We start from the raw sequence: 17,516 nt of genomic DNA, 5'->3' as shown, positions 1-17,516 counted from the left end.
AGCTGTCACAGCAGTGAGCACGACCTGGACGGCAGACAGGATGGCCTTGCTGAAAGCACAGCTGTGGCAGATCTAACGTGTGTTTCCAGACTCTGGGCCACCAGCCACATGCGGGAGCTCATTCACATACAAAGGTCAGGTCTCCAAATCACCAAATAGTTCAGTAGCAGGAATATGGAGCAGAAACGAGCAACGTTAAAATTGGACATATTCTTTTTCTGTTAAAAAGTCCTGATGGAACTTTACAGCAAACCTTAACTGGATCAACCAATGAGAAGCCTGCCCTTACTCTCCTCGTGGTCTTGGATACAGAGTGTGACTATTGGAGCCTTGCGAGGCATACCGACAGGAGGGAATCACCCAGGGCACGCGCTTACAGGGAGAGGTCTTCGGCCTCCTGGCGCACCACGCTGACTCGGCTTTTCTTTGGCAGCACCGGGGAGTTCTGGTCAGACACCCTCTGGTAGAAGAGCATATAAGCATTCCAGTATCGCCGGCGTACATCAGGGTATGGATTTGCTTTGGGACAAAGAATTAAGAAAAAAAAAATCATTGGAAAATCCAAGTTGCTATTTTAACATACCAACTGTAATATGGGGGGATGGGGAGGAGCAGTAATGTCACTGGTCACCAGATATGAGGAAGAGGAGGGAAAAGGCCCCATTTCATGGGCAGCGAGGCTCCACACTCCTGCTTAGTTTCCCTCTGTGAACATAGGCCCACTTTTCTGGGTGGCTCTGAGACTCAGGAGAGGCAACTCTGCAGAGCAGGTGGGCAGGTCTTCCCACAGAAACCTGGCTGCCCGGCCACCTCTCTGGAGGCCCACAGAATCCCCAGTCCTGTTGTAAGGAAGCTGTGTCTTTGACCATCAGCTGAACAGTGACAGAGCAGTAAAAGCTAGAAAAAAGGCTCTCCGGGCTACAAAATAGCAGGGAAACAAGGGGGAAGCAGTTTCAGTCTGGGTGGGCAGTTAGCCCTTTGCCCGTGATTGAGGATACTGACAGCTTTCTGTTAAACACCAAAACGTACGTACAAGTGCCTTGCACAGTGCACAGAGCTCTCCCCAAACTCACTTTGATCAGTCCCAGCACTGAAGCTGGCATCGTGTACAAACTGTCGGGAGAAAGAAATGTAGTGTGGCTTTATGGACCTATGAGTAATGACCGCTGAAGATGAAATGTTTGCAAATACTTACACTGATCGTAGACTTTTGGCCTGTACTCGCCACCAAAACATTCATACTCCAAGGTTTCATCATTTAAATCAAACTCTTCCACCACAGTGTCATTAAACTTATACCATTTTCCTTTTCCACATCCCCTAAAGTCCAAAGACAAGAAGTGAGCATTATATATACCATTTTCAGCAAGGTGACAAATAAGACATATATGTGCAAAGCAGCTGAAGAACAAGACAACTTATGGTAAAAAGAATTAACAAAACTGACTTAAACTATCTTGATAGTGTTATCAGAAAATCTGCGCAAATTGTAAAGCCCTTTTTAAAAGCTAGAAAAGCCCATCATCTGATAGAAGTGTCATGGTGCGAAGGAAATGACAACAGAGAGCAGATGGATGAAGAGGCAGCCTAGGTGAGTCCTGGCTCTTTCTTTACCTCCGGTCCTTGATAAAGGAATAATAGTGGCCTGCATGGGCCTGGCCGCTGTGCACAATCACACCGACGAGCTCGTAGTTTTCAGTGGGGGCCACTTTCTTCCGTGGGGATCCTCCAGAGCCCTGGTCCACATGCCGACCATTTTCACCAACATCACAAGATGAGTCCTGGCGAGCCATTCCTGAAACCGTGTAAGGCTCCATGTTTAACATCCAGGGGAACTATCCAAAAGCAAAAGAGACCAGATTCACATTGAAAAAGTAATGCAGAAGTTTGTTTTCTTACTCATTTTCTTTCCTTTTTGATCTGATTTTTCTTGTGCAATAAGAGAATTGTATAAATGTGTTTACACATATTGGATTTAACATATATTTTACACGCATAACATATATTGGATTGCTTGCCATCAGGGTGGGTGGGTGGAAATCTGAAACATAAGGTTATGCAAGAGTCAATGTTAAAAAATTTCTGTGTGTATGTTTTTAAAATAAAAAGCTTAAAAAGAAAAAAACCCCACATAGTGGGTATGAGAACCAGCAGATTCTAGAAGACAGAAGTCTGGAGCTCTCCAAGCCCACATCTGCCACTTCGTCCCCTCTCATCCTGTGTTCTCCTGGGTAAAATGGTGGGCATTAAGCTGCAATCCCCTCCCCTGCCCATTGCCAATACTGCCAACAACTCCCCGACTTCAGGAGCTGCCAGGACTGACAAAGCCACAGGCCCGAGGCCGAGCACACGGTCTGCTGCTGCCCCCCACACACAGCCCAGGTTCCACAAGGCACCAGAGGATTGCAGGGCAAGGTATCTTGCCACACAAAATTCCAGCCACTTAAAAAGTTTGTAAAAGCATTCCCAAGAGCCTGAATTTGGAGTCTGTTAGCATATAATGCAACTGGCTCAACAGAACTTCTTTCTATGCCTTTCTAAGGACTACAGGCTCTTTGCGAATGTAGCAAAGCAGAGCTCTTGAAGGGAGTAATAAAAAAAATTCAAAAGGGAAATCTAAGCAACAGTAATCTGGTTACCCTTATTTGTTCATCATATTTAATAGAGCGTCCACTCTCCCAATCAAATCCAAATCTCATCAGGTGAATCACTAAGACGCTGGGCAAAGACTTAATGCATGTCCTTTTCACTGTCGTTCTCTGCAAGAAAGGTAAAAACCAGTTACCTTTACTAAGGAAACTTTAGGAATAATTATGTAGATTAACCCAAATCCACACATCTCTAAGCAGAGTATAGAAAGCGCACTACATGGGGTTCTGAGCCTGGATCCTGCCACTCACTGCAGTCCCTTTTCTCTGGAACTTAAGAAGGCAGCTCTGAAGAGCTCCCTTCTGACCCTAAATCTGAGACCCTAGAGACCACCCCCTCTGGAAGAGCTGCGGCTCTCTACCTGACAGAGGGAGGGAGATGTGCTATGCCCCCTCACCAATTTTGTGGGGGAAGGGGAAGGGGAGGAATTAAGGTGACCAGAAGCCAAGTCAAGATTAGCGGGGAGCCCATTTGCTAACACCACACAGACACGGAGGGTTCATAAATACAATACCTTTTCTTTACACTTTTCACAGTAATAGGCATTACTCCCCTCTAGAACTTCACCTCTAACAAACTGGTCCAAAGAAATCTCCAGACTCTGACAAGAAGTAACACCGAGATTGAGCGCCATGAAAGCTTCTTCTCGCTCATACCTGGAACAGAGAGGGAGGGGAAGCTTCGCAAGCTCCTCTGGGGAAAAGGAGACTGCCAGGGGGCCTCTCGGTGGGCTGGGGTGGCTCAGAGGCCAGAAGGGGCAGAGCAGACCGGGCTGACAGGGAACCAAAACCCTCAGTTATTATGGAAACCCTAAGGGAGCACAGACTTGTATGAGAAAAACTAGAGCTAGGTCCCTGAAACCTCTGGAAACGTAGCTGCTGAGGCCCTGGCAGTGACCCCCCAAAAGTGGTGTGCGGCTGGGGATGGTGGCAGCTTTAGCAGAGGGTGAGGATGGTCTCAGTCTTCTGGACTCTGACTCCTGCAAGTTCTAGAATGTTTTATCAAAAAGATGGTCAGTGATCAGAAAAGGACTGTCGATCAGCTTCTCATTGAGTCCCTGAGGTTTCATCAAGAGTGGTACTACTTGGCTAATTTCAACTTTCAAAAAATCGAAGACTCCAAATAACAGAAATGGACAAGATCTGAGAAAGGACCTGGAATCAAATCCTACCGCTGATGTCACAGCTGGGTGACCCTGGACCTCCTGAGCCTCTCCTTGTCATATAAAAACAAAGGGCTTGGACAGCAGGGCCCTGGGACCCCTCCCAGTTCAGGATCCAGTCTCAGTGCAAACTCTGGGCCAGGCTCAGGAGTGGGAGAATGACCCACCCAAAGAATAGCCCCTGGGGCCAGGGATCCCCAGTCTGGTCCTGTGCTCCTCAACTTCTAGCTGTGACTTGGATCAAATCATGGACAGAATACCTACCAACTCTGCAGACGCCCAAGAGCAGCAGAGATAGGCCATGAGTGGAAGAAGATCCCTGTGGGAAAGGACTAGAGAGGCCTTCTCCTCAAATCTATGCTTGTAATGAACAGGAATCACTCCTTTACAGTAAGACTGATAAGTGGTCGTCTGGCCTCTTGGAGACCTCTGAGACAAGGAGGAAACCACCAATTCCCACAGCAGACACTCATCAACCCTCTACTGGCACCTCTGACATTCTGGCCCCTCTGCTCCTCTGGGGCCTACTAAATACTCTCCATCTCGTCTTCCAATGGCTCCTCAAACACTGGAAGACAGAAAACACGGCCTCCCCAGCCCATCCCCTGGGCAAGAACATTTTATTGGATCTTTATTGGATTAGAAATTACAGAGGAAGAAAGTAAATAAAAGCAATTCCAAAAACACAAGCTGAGGGAGGCTTGACCCCCTCAGGAGGTCACCTGAGAAAGGGCCCATCTTGACTCTGAGTCAACAGTGTGTTACCACAAGTGCCCAAAGCTAAAATGCCCCATGAGACAATGCTCAGAACCACCTGATCTCTCCCTTGGTCTAAATTTGAGATTGTGTCCAGGCCGGGAACCACATTTTAGGGAAGACACTGCTAAGGTGAAGAGGGCCCTTAAGTCAAGTCACCTAGAAGGAGTCTGGTGGAAAAGGAAATTTTTCTCTTGGAAAGGAGAAGGCCAAGGGACAACATGGCAACAGCATCTATTTTTCTGGAACACTGTCATGTAAAAGGCTCAGATGTGTTCTCTCTGGCCCCAGAGGCAGAGACAAGAGCAAGAGAAGGAAGCTGCAAGGCACAGGCTTGGACTGGCTGTCGGAGAAACTATTTGAACATGAACAGCTCTCCAGCAACAGAATACTGGGTTGACTACTAGTGGGGTACAACAAAGCAGCCTTGGCGGTCTTCTCTAACTCAGATACTGCATCAAGAAGTCAATCATGAAAAGTCATAATTCCTAGATCTGATCACACAACTACATTTTCCTATAGTATAAAGTGTGGGAAAATAATTTTAAGAAGTATTTCTTATCCCTTTCCAATTTATTCCAAACTGCTGGTGCTAAATAAAAAGATGAGAAAACGCATTGTTTTAAAATATACTGTAATACAGGAATAGGGACAAGGAACAAATCTTTATTAAATACCTATCATACACCAACCACTTCATAAGTATCATGTCATTTGTTCTGTACAACAACCCTTGGAAGGAGGTGCTAGTATTATCTCAATTTCAGAGTTAGGGAAATGGAGGTAGACAAAGTCTAAATGACTTGACAAATAGCACCACAATTTCTTGGTAAGTCCGTATTCTTAAAACTATTATAATTAAAATCTTGAAAAAAAAAGAGAAAGAGAAAGAATTCTAAAAGCATCATTAGAAATGTGTCAATGCAGTGAAATCTTGGGAGTACGGGATAAGTTATGAATTCCACTAACCTGTGAGGACAGTCCTTACATATCTTCTGATCAGAGTAGATTCCCTGGAAAGTATTCTTAAATATCTGATCTCGACCAATTTTCTGTTAAAAATATTAAAAGTTAAAAGAGTACTTATGTTCTCTGAACTTAAACTTGGCTCTGCTAAAACAAAACATGTCCTTGCATTATCAAATAACTTTCCATGTACAAACCCTGTGTTATGACTACAAAGCAGTTAGCCTACACTATAGAAGTTTGGAGCTGAAAGGAAATGGAGATGGAGCTGGACTTCCCCCCCCCCCCCCCATACACACACCGCCAACCTCCTCTGATGCTCTGGCTATCACCAGATTACCAGAGATGAAGACCTGGGCCATATTCTTTTGAGTCAGAATTTTTTATACTTTTGTGCAAAATTTCTAGGTATCTCATAACAGAATTATTTCCTTGTCACAGAAAGTACTCAAAGGGGGGGGGGGGGGGGCGGCTTCTCAAAGATGTTAGGGAGGGGATTACTGAATTAGGAAGGGAAGTGGATTAAATAATGTCTATGCTTCTGTCCAATTCATATTGTTAAGCAGGGGGGAGAGAAATTATGAATGCATGATCTTGAATTAATACTCTTTTGGTCTGAGTATATGTAATTTTAGTACCAACACATAGCAGGTGGTATTCTTCAGTTTATAATTACTCATTTTTTTCTTAAAAACAAAAACACATTTTAGGGGTCCATCTTCCATTTGGATCAATATGATAAAATCAGTTGAAAGGGGAAAATTCAACAAGAGAGAGAGAGAGAGCGCGCGAGCGAGCTCATTTGAGGTGGAAGTAGAGACCTCTCCAAGACCTCTTTGAGCACTACATTTGTTGAGATGTGTCAGTACTAAAAGCAGCTGAACCAGCACATATCACCTATCAGACATATCCACTCAATCTAAGGTACAGCCTGTAACCTAAAGAGTCCAGCATCACCCATTTTATAGATGAGGAAGCCAAGATTCAGAACAGGTACTGACAGACTCCTAGCCCCAGAGATAGCAAGGGTCCGAAGTGGGACATAGATGATAACCTCCCCTAAGTCTAGTCCTTTTCTGAAAGCACTCTATTTACTCTCCCAATTTAGGTTCACATAGTACTTGGAGTAAGTTCTTTGAAAGCTTTTATTACCTTGAGGTATTCATCCATCTGATCGATGAGGCTAGTAAAGAATTCATACGCATCTTGTTGCTCTCGAACATAAAGCTCTTTGTTCCACATCTTGAAAATCTATTTTAAAACATTAGACATGTTAAGGAAAAAAAAGATTGCTTAGAAATTTAGTTTTCTGTATATCTATCTTTTGGTTTATAAACATAAAATAAGCAAATGACTATGAATGAATGAATCCTGCAGAATAGGATCAAGCCATCTCAAGTGATCATAAGATGATTGAACAGCAGCAAGGAGACCCTTCTGAAAAGAGCCCACTGCAGTGCCAAGCTCCAGCTCTCCACTGCCCACTGGTACATGCTGCCAGGCTCCTCATGAGAGGGACCAGCAGAATGGTGGGATGGCTGGCCAAGGGGTGAAACATTCAACTATAGACACGGATGTCTCTGTGAAGGCAAAGGCCCAAATCTGCAGTCCTGCATTGTTCATCAGCTGCACTCACCACAAAGGAAGAAACAGGGGTTTCATACAATTACACAGGACCTGAACCTTCTTAATGAACAGAAAGTTGTATTCTAAGTATCTAGAAAAACTGGAGCCATTTAGGGGAAAGAGAACTACAACAAGGTAAAAGTGAGGAGCACAATCCATGGTGCAAAGTAAAATAGCCCAGGGACTATGAGGCCCATATGAATTAATATGAAATGTTCCTTTCCACACACTGATTTCTAGAAGGGAAAAAGTGCCCAACAGTGGATCCAATCGCTCAAGTCAATCGTTTTAGGAGCAGCCAGTCTAGTTCTGGTAAGCGTGCTGGCTGAGAGTATGATCTAGCGTGATTAAAGGCCACCCCCACTGCACATTTAGGAAGAAAAATAAATAATTTCAGAGAAATACCTTCCAAAAATTCTCAGGCACATAGTATTGCAGCTTGCTTTCCATCAAATGCCCAAAGAGGGACTGGACTTGATAGAACACGCTATCATCTGGATTGTCCATATCGTCATCAACGGAAAGTAAAGACTTAACAAGGAAAATATTAAGTTAAAAATATTGATCTTTTAAAAAACTGTTTCTTCAATATTCAAAAACCCACCTCTTTTTCCCTCTCTCCTACCTTCCACCCTTAAACCCCTATGGCAAACACACAGGGTCAAAGCCAGCTCCTTCCTGAACACCCCAAGCCCTTTACTTCCACTAGGAGGTTGGGAGCTGCCTCTTTCCCCATGAGTCCCCTGGGAATTGTGGGTGGTAACACTGATCCTTGGTTGCCCCTAATTTTGGATCTCTTATGACTTAAAAAGAGCATCTTTAAAAAATGTGCTCGTACTGTAGTTTACTTCTGGGACCTGTGCTTGGGGATTTCCACTCCAAAGGAGCCAAGTCCCCTCTCATCAGCTTCCAGCTTTTTCTGGCATCTGTCCTTCAACTGACCCTGCAGCTTGTACTAAGAGTCCCTGGTTCTCTCACCTACAGCCAACAAGAGGCTGAGTCTCTCTCCTTCCTCAAATGCTTGAAGACCATGGTCACGCCCATTCTCCCTGATTGCCACTTTGTTTCACAGCTAAGTATACAGGTCCTTCAAATGACTTCTGGGTCATAGGCTTTTGGGGCCTTCCCTCACTCCTGCAAGAACCCCTTGGTGCACCTGACGCTCCAGACTGCCTCACAATGGCAGAGGCAGGGGATCAACTCCACATTGTTCCTGAAAGTTCTGTCTCTCCTGATACAGCCCAAAAGCGTCCCATTTTGGGGCTCCCACATCACACTGTTAACTTACGGAGTTAACTCATGTTAACAGTGCATTAAAACCCCCGGGTCTTTTTCAGGACGATTGCTGTCTCTCGATGGCTCCCCCAGCTTAGGTTTGCGGAGCTTAGTATTTTTATTTTGTGCCCAAATGCAAGACTTTGTTATCAGATTCAGATGATGCTGTTATGTAGTCTGTGAAGGCCTCCATCGGCTCCTGACTCCATCCCGGCATTTAGCCAGGCCTCTCCTGGCCCACTCTCTGGGAGGTGACCCGCGAGCGTTCACCAGGACTCTCAGTAGGTCCCCAGGGCCAGCACTGATTCCTCTGGGGGCACCGTAGGCTAAGGTCTGCCTCTCTATGCCCACACCTGGTCAGAACAAAGCCTCCCTGCCCCTGGAGCCGGGGCGGGCTCCACCCACTTAGTCTTTAGTCCCTCTGGGCCTTGCTTCCCTGATCTGCCAAATGGACATGGCTGGTTTTATGCATCTCTCAGTGAATAAAAGTTAAGGTAACAGACATAAGCAGGATGGAAAGTGGTAATTAGGGGGGTTGTAATGAAGATTAATGGATAATACTAAGAACAGGACCGGCCCATACCACACCGGCATCTCGGTCTGGGAGTGGGCAATGGAATGGGCCCCGAGCTACAACGCCAGCTCTGACATTTGCTACTCTGAGGTTTGGGTTCTTGCTGACCCCTAAGCACCTTTCCAGCTCCACATCTGTTTAAGCGCTTTTAAAATGGAACAATTCTATCAGTGAGAATTCCAGAGACTTACGATTACCAGACAAGACTTTTTTCAGGTTTGTGGGCATGGGATGCAAGAGCAGATCTCAATATTCCCTTTGGAATTAAGGGATGGTTGCACGGAGCATCTGCCGTTTAGGCAGTACATTCGGCAACAGAAAACGGAACCAGATTTATACAAATGGGCAAAAATGCTACAATTCTGAACTCCTGTCTGAGCAAGACCCAAATCATTTATTAGCTGTGGCTACTCTCCTCTCTTCACATACAGAATTGTTTTCAGTCAACATGTCAAGAGCAAAAATGAATGGGGAGAGAGGGGGATTACCTCAGGGAGGCCGGGCTGCATATAGAGCTGCTGGAAAACTGCATTCATGTAGCAGGTGGCACCCCCATTCTTGAGCCCCACGAATCCTGAGAGGGAGCGGCTGTCCACTGGGGGAAGATACTGGGGGGAGAGAGAGAGAGCGCACACAGAGGACGTCAGCCGCTTTTTAATAGCACCTAAAAATCCATTTCAGAGCTTGTTGCCTAGGAAATGGGAGGGACAATCCTTAACTTGCCCACGTCCATCGTCTGTTACGAGTAAAGAGCCTTGAAAACTGTCAAGTATTCAGGAAATATGAATCACTGTTGTTTCCCCAACTCCAGAATGATAAACCCAAAACATCACTTAAACAGAATTTCTTCTACTTTTGCATTTCTCTAAAAGGACCATTACAGACAACTATTACAACAACTGCTAGAGGAGAAGTCTTCCAGCAAGGACAAAGCTAAATTTACAAATACACTGGATTCTCATTTTAAATGTCTGCTTTAATATGGGGTGGATGGCTAGGGAGATGAGAGGGAACAATCATTTATCTAACACTAAGTGCTTTACAAGTTTTACCTCATTTGAATCTTGTAATAATCCTGCAAGGGAAGTATTATTATTATTCCTATTTCATAGTTGGGGAGACAGAAGTTAGATGACTTGCCTAACATCACATAATTAATTAATATCAAAGATAGAACATGGGTCTTCCTGACTTCAGGCCAGGGCTCTGCTGTCCACTCTGTGGCCACCCAGCTACCTTGCAACAGCAGCAGCATTTCGTATTTAAAGACCCACATTTCATGGCAAATGAGCATGAAATGCACCACACAGATACTCACATCAAATTCCTTGGTGAGAGCAGGATCAGGTTGATGGTGCATAGAAAGCAGCTCTTTTGTAATAATTTGAAGATTGGAGGGTGAGCTATCAGCCAACATCACCAGAACTTCATAGGCTGCCAACCGACTGTTCACAGTACTACATCTTAAAAAAAGAAAAAAAAAATGACTAGTGGTCTCTTTCAAGAACAAATGATCTACTTATTTTTTAAATATTAAAAAAAACCCTGAATCCCCTTATTTTTCCCAGGCTGGAAGCTTCCATGGAAGCTTGTGACTTGCTGTTTCTGACCTGGGCTAGTTTGACTCTCCCGATGCAGCCTGGTGGATTCTAGATCTAAGGGAACCCAACATATTAATGTCCAACTGAGTGTAGTCCCCTCATCAGCTGGGCCTACTACAACTCAGAACTCCTGAGCTCAAGAAACTCAGATTAATTAGCCTGACCATCCCCAGGATCAGCTAAATAGTCTTTTAAAAATCAAAGGGACTTTTGAAACATAAAGCATAGCAGTTACAATTTTCAAGAAAATATGACATTTGTGAATGTTAGTAATAAACTTTAAGACAGCAAGGATTGTATTATCTTCATATCTTCCAAACTACTGAAATCAAAGTAGGCAGTGGGCACATGAGAAATGGTTATAGAATTGAATGCATGGGATCCCAAGGGTAAACAGTAACATCCTGATTAACAATCTAATTTTGGAACGTCCATAAAAAAGCCTCTTTGCAAAGTTGTCATATCACAAGAAATTGTGAAGATTTCTCAAGTCACTCAACAAGATTATAATAGTTTATAACTGACAGGATTAGCCTGTACTTGCTTTATAAGAGAAAAGGTCAATGAGGGATGAAGGAAAACTGAGGGAACCTTCTAAGTCTCGAAAAGTGTATTAAGTGAACAAATCCTGTGCTGTTAAAAGCAAGGTAGTCATTAGTTCCAGCTAGCCACCAGTGCTCTGATACTTTAACCCTACAAAATAAGTAGAAGAAGCAAATTTAGAAATGAGATGACACATTTTCTTAATACTTCAGATAGTTCATTCAATTCGAAGCGCAGGATCATTAATTCATTTTCTGAATGTTACCAAAAAAAAAAAAAAAAAAAAAAAAAAAAAAAAAAAAATGACAATGATGACGACAACAGAAAAACCTCCATTTATTCACAGGAGCTGTGGCCTCAAAGGGAAACTGAGCTAAAAGACAGAATGTCTAACTGGACAGCAGAGTTATTCAATCCAGGGTGCACACAACTCACCTGCAGGCTCAGAAGTTCCTAGATTTGGAGGGGAAGGGGTCTAAGAGGTTATTTTTTTAATTGAGGAAAATGAGTTTAGAAAAATTACATTTGTTGTCCAAGGTCATGGAGATAAAAATCTACTCTCAAATGCTGAATTTTAATCTATTCTTTATTTCTTCACTATTCACTGGGAATTCTACTCTTTGGGTGAGCGAGCAATTTGAGTTTCTTCTTTCTTTTTGATCTTACTATTTGCTATGGTTGTGTTCACAGACTAGTATAACCTTCTAAACCTTGTGGCTAGGTCTAGGGAGGATATGGAATTAGACAGGGAGGTTACTATGACTGAGGAGAGAATGACTTATAGACAGGTCACTGGAACAATCCTTGTACCACACTGATAACAATAACAGCTCATATTTCAGGAGGGCTTTAAGATCTAAAAAAGGTTTACCTAATTTATCCCCTCTGATGTACAAAACAATTCTGAGAGAAAAGGACCCTTATTATACCCATTTTTACAGAGTAGGAAACTTCAGCCTGAGAAAGGTGGCCTGGAGACACATGGCCAGCAAGCTCCCAAGGTGGGATTTGAATCCATCTACTGTGCCATGCTACTTCACAGAATCACTGATTGTTGCAGATGTGCTCCAGTGCTCCTCAAAGATAAACATGACCTATTCTATTTTAGCTTTTCTCTGAGATCTATATCATAATGATTTGTAGCTGGTGAGCAGATAAAAGACTTCCTTAACTGCTCAATGTGGCTAACATACAAAAGGTTACTGTCTACATATTTCACCAGTCCATGGTAGACGCGTTACCTTTGTAAAATCAAAGTCCGGACTTAATCAAAATATAAGATCAATAAAGGAAAATGTGCTAAAACAGCTTAGGAGTGAATTTTCCCTGATTCTTTAATATGCTATTTAATTACTCAGACACGGTGACAGAGGGTGCTTCAGAGGATGCATCTAATCTAACTTCCTAACCAAGAGCCCCCCTGCCATATTAGTGATAAGTGGTCCTCCAGCATTTTATCTGTTTAACTACCCTATGAAAGGAAGACTTTTACCTTCTGAATCTTGTGGTTTAGGCTCCAAGAGACCAATTTTTAAGTCAAAATCGAAATATTTGCCTCCCTACAGTATTTTTCATTTTCTCACATGAAAAAAGGAAATATAATTTTTGCATTACTGAACCCTCTGATTAAGATGCAAGGAAATATACAATATCCTAGAGTCACCAAAATAGATATGATAAAAAGATTTTAAGGTGAAAGAGCTAATTTGCACTTATGAGCAAAATAAACTTTTGGGAAAATCTCACTTTTCAGTGATAATGGATAAATGACACATGATTAGTGCTTTTAAAAGGGAACCACTGAAATAATCACATGTATTATTTGAATTTACATTACTTGAAATATTAACACGTTCCAGCCCAATGGAAATATATGGTACTAATATGAATAATGTGACTACTTCAAGGGATTCATTATTAAAACTAAATCAGGATCTAGCTGTATACCTAAAAGAGATGGCCTTTAATTTTAAAAAAAGCTAATTGCTGCCTGACACCCCTATTAAACATTTTATTTTTTGATAGGTAGCGAAGGACCTCTTGAGGCATAAATAACAAATAAGTTTAAGTTGTGATTTCTTTGGCTTCCTACTCAATGGATCATGGGACCGCACAGACAAAGACACCATGCATTTACATGTGCAAACAGTTCTACCCAAAAGTTTATCACACTGGGGACAAAAGTTCCAAGTTAGAATTTTTACCAACTGAACACAACGTGCACTTTCCATACTTTGGATGAAAATCCTGTTGACTGATGGCAGCACTGCCAACTGGAGAATGACTGTTTAAAATAATCCTGGAAGCCCGGAAAAGGAAGTCATCCAACAATGGTTTGATAAGTGACGACCCTGGAAGAGAGGACATTATTTGCAATTGATGACCAAAGAAAGGCCTTTGAAATTAGTTTAAAAAAAAAAGGAAGAAAGAAAGAAAGACTCTCAAACTTCTCCCTCACATTCCTCAAAGCAGAGATGCTAAGTAAGAATGAGATACTATTGCCAGGTTCTATCTAGAGAGAAACATATCACCTTCAGTACTTTGTGAACCCAGTCATGGGCTATGAGATCTGAAAGGAAGCTGGAGTTCCTCTCTTCCCACTCTCCCATTTCCCAGATTAAGCCCAGCAAAGTGGCCACAGGTAAGGGGCAGCAGGCGTACCTGGGCATCCTAATTCCATTCTTTTGAGCTGCTGACTAGCCCCGGTTTGGTTGTCTAGTAAATATACCAAAGGAAAAGCCGATTCTATTTTTTTCTGCCATTTTATAGTAATCGACCACAAAGAACATACGATATATCAAATTTTAAACTGATCTGCACTAAACGATCCAGCCGATTTCCTGCAGCTTAAAGCACCAATTTGGTTTATATTTCCAAAATAATACCCTTCCTATATTAATAATTGAAGAAGAGTAGGATAATGTAATAATTACCAAGCATTTCTTTCTCTGCTCCACAGAGTGAAAGGAGGGTCTTGATGAGTCTTAAATGTCCAGCTAACAGAATGTTGTCTGCTTCACTGGTTTCACATTCAGCTGTACGATTAGGCTCAAAATTATCTAGCCAAGTAATTTCATCCTCTAGCATGGCAGCCGGACTGATCTTTAGCTGATCCATTTCTGAAGCTAGAAAGGGAAAACAAAGGCAGAAAGTAAGATCTCATGATCTGGTGGCACCTTGAACTTGCAGAACTTCTCCAACAGACCACCCCTCTTTTCAGGTGCAATACCTCTGCCAGAGGCATTGCTATCTGGAGTTGTCTTCCAATGGCCTCTTCTCACCAAATTTAGCCAGTGGTGAATTTCTATAATTTCTTTAGCATTCTCTCTTCTGATTTATGCCCTTCTTCCTATACCTAATGTCATCACCTTAGAATAAAACCTTCTTATTGCAAGCCTGAATATTAGTGTAATGATAATCTATGTCTTCCTTGTCCTTCTTTCCCTTCCAATGTGTTTTAAAAACATATCTTATTCTGGTCCCTTTGACTACCATTTTCCCCTCTTCCTGGTCAGTAGCACAGAATAAAGTAACAACAGCAGGAATAAGATTGTAAGGGAGAACTCATAAGTCACACCATAAACCTTCCTAAAGATATGATTCACAAATTGAAAATATATGGTAATATATTGATCAATGGATATGTGCTTTGCTGTCAGGGTCTTTTGGTCGTAGAGAGGTTCCAATCCTCTGCAGAGAAACCAGCAGAACCCCAAATGGTACTGACAGTTTGAGATGCTGTGGACACATTAATTTCAAGATTTTACAGACAACTCTGAGATAATTTGGAGACATTAACAAACTCACCCCTAAGGTGGCACAAAGAGTTAGTTTTCTCTCTCCCCAAAACGCTATAAAACCCTGTCAGTCCCCTTACCCCTTTCCCATCTCTACCGGGTCTATATCATCAAGGACTCCCAGTTCTGATCCATAGTTCTGGTAGTGCCACTCTACCTTCCCATGTGCGTCCTCACTCTGCTTGCCTTCCTCCATCATCTCCCTCTGTACCATTTTCATCACTTTTCTCTGGACTTTATTTGCTCCTCTACCCGCTGTGATTGCAGTCCCACTTTCCCAGCAGGTACACAGAGAACTGGGTATATCTGCCCCCATTCCATTCATGATAAATTCACAATGCCTTTTTATATTGCTATCCCATTAATACTTCTTATACACAAAAGCTGACTTGAATCATAAATCCTGCTTGAAACCTTTCAATGGTGGGGAGAAGATGAACTGAAAGTGGGAAAAAGCTGGTCTTATATCCAGGTTCTGTTACTCATTCCCTAGATCCCTCTGATGCTTCCTTTTCTCCTTTACAAAATGTGGTCAATACCTGGTTGGGGTTTTAAGAAACAAAGAGGGCAGTCCTCCATGGAAAACCCTTTAGAGACTTTATAGTGCCACGGCAATGTCTTCTTTATGGCTCATTATTTATGATGATCCAATACATACCACTACTTCCTTGGATTGTTATTCAAGGCCCTCTCTAAATCAGGTCTTACTCCACCTTTCTGGAGGAAAGGTTCCCACTATTCCTCAGGATGCCAAAGAACAACCGTCTCCCTTCACAGCTCTCTGCATCTTCCTTCCCATCCACCTCTATCGCACTCTGTATCTTCCTGCTCTTCCTTATGTCTGCCCTGAAAAGTTTGGTCCTGTATTAACAACCTTCCATCTGCAGCAATCCGGGCTACCTGATTTATCACGTGATCCAGATTTTGGGAGCCCTTAACTACTACCAGCCCTCAGTTCTTTTCCTTCTCCCTGCAGAGATCACTTCGCAGCCTAACATCGACTTTCGTTCTCAACACACAAAAGCCCCAGGTCTTCAATCTGGCTTTGTTCCCACAGCCTCCTCCTCACCTCTACCTAAGGTCCACAGACCTGGGATGAAGCTTTCCTCTCTTCATCCCTGACTGTGCTGCAATGCACACCTGTTGTCTGCCTTCGGGTGATCTCCACTCCTTCTATCACCTGAGTCCCTCTGCTGTGGCCACCGCTTTCTCCCTAGTCTTGACTGCTTAGGGAATCCATTCAATTCTACATGGTTCCTGCCTCACCAACACCTGGATCCCTCCCACTCTGTTCCTTCACTCATGCTCATGTGGAAGCCACAAACAACATAGATCGGGGTCCAAGAGGAATCAATGTTTGTACCCAGTTTGTACCAGAGATTCCCTGTAGCAAGTTAATTTTGCTCTATTTCTCCCTCATTGCCTATCTCCTTCATCTCTTTTCCTGTTTCCCTCTGCTGAGGACCTCACTTTAAACACCAAGATCATTCACTGAGAAATCCAGTCTCATTATGGTGATCCCCCTTATGTCCAATCATCCGCTCCTCCACTATGTCCAATGATGAGGGCCAATCCCTCTATGTGTCCTCCATCTCACCTTCTCTCACTTCTGCAGACTGTCCCTACCAACAATCAACTCTGACCAATCTCCAATCCCTTTCCATCTGCTTCCTTCATTCCTGAACAAACTCATATCTTCCCATCCTAAAAAAAGCCTTCCTTCATCAGATGGCCTTGCTATTGCTCTTGATTTCTCTTCCCCTTCTCTCTGTCTACACTTAGTATCACCACATACTCAATAAATCATCTGTAGCTTGACTTTCAAACTTCTTGTTCAACTAAAACTGCTCTCACCAAAGTGACCAAAGCCCTAACCGGACAGCTATAGCTCATGGCCTCTTCTCTGTCTTATCCCACTGAACCCTTTGTAACAGATGACTAAAGTCAGGGAAAACCAGGGGTGATGGCGAGACAAACCAGAGCCCCCAAATCCATGTCAGCCGGTAGCTGCCACCGCCACAAGTCCCCCATTAGTGTTTTTGGAAGCTGCTTCTTGCCATGACCTCCCCCCCATCTGTTGGAGGACTGAGAAGATGAGAAGGAAACAGAATGTCCCCCACAGGACCAGGAGGGATAGCAGTGATTTTAGGTCTTCTGTGACGACCCCAGGGTTATCCACTGCCCATTTCCAAGCCACCCAGGCCCAGAACAACAGTCGGGAGGGGTCGGGGTGGGTATAAGAGGAGATGGGCCTGCCCTAGCAGGACGCTCGCAGAGTTGAACCGCACTTACTTGTCAGGTCGTCAAGTAACTGACACCTCAGATCAAAGTATTCCATGCACTGGGACAAGAGCCTGGAAAGAGAGAGGTCGCTGTCAGCCCAAGGACTGGCTCTTAAAGGAAATCTGTCTTTTCAGTTTTCAGATTCACGAGCTGATGAGAACCTTGATGGAGTACAACAGAACGACAGGGACTATCTCTAACCCACAGAGGTCGCCAAGGAGCACACCGGGATTCCTTTTCCTCAAACACAAATCCTGCGTTAAATGATGAAGTCCCTGGTCTAT

The 17,516-nt window shown here is 43.4% G+C and overlaps 1 protein-coding gene across 1 annotated transcript in view; it reads right to left on the bottom strand.

The window, feature by feature from the left end:
* The window catches only part of USP24 (ubiquitin specific peptidase 24), a 154,683-nt gene that overhangs the window by 31,657 nt on the left and 105,510 nt on the right, over window positions 1-17,516 (bottom strand). The window contains 13 exon segments of the mRNA XM_031969046.1: window positions 378-519; window positions 1,196-1,320; window positions 1,615-1,835; window positions 2,640-2,759; window positions 3,164-3,305; window positions 5,537-5,619; window positions 6,686-6,784; window positions 7,565-7,690; window positions 9,497-9,616; window positions 10,327-10,471; window positions 13,386-13,503; window positions 14,086-14,277; window positions 17,242-17,303. Of these exon segments, the coding sequence (XP_031824906.1) occupies window positions 378-519; window positions 1,196-1,320; window positions 1,615-1,835; window positions 2,640-2,759; window positions 3,164-3,305; window positions 5,537-5,619; window positions 6,686-6,784; window positions 7,565-7,690; window positions 9,497-9,616; window positions 10,327-10,471; window positions 13,386-13,503; window positions 14,086-14,277; window positions 17,242-17,303 (1,695 nt within the window).

The sequence above is a fragment of the Sarcophilus harrisii genome, chromosome 4, assembly GCF_902635505.1.
Source record: "Sarcophilus harrisii chromosome 4, mSarHar1.11, whole genome shotgun sequence".
In the NCBI taxonomy this organism is placed as follows: domain Eukaryota; kingdom Metazoa; phylum Chordata; class Mammalia; order Dasyuromorphia; family Dasyuridae; genus Sarcophilus; species Sarcophilus harrisii.
Note: the sequence above shows the minus strand (reverse complement) of the source record. Positions and strands in the feature narration are given on the sequence as shown.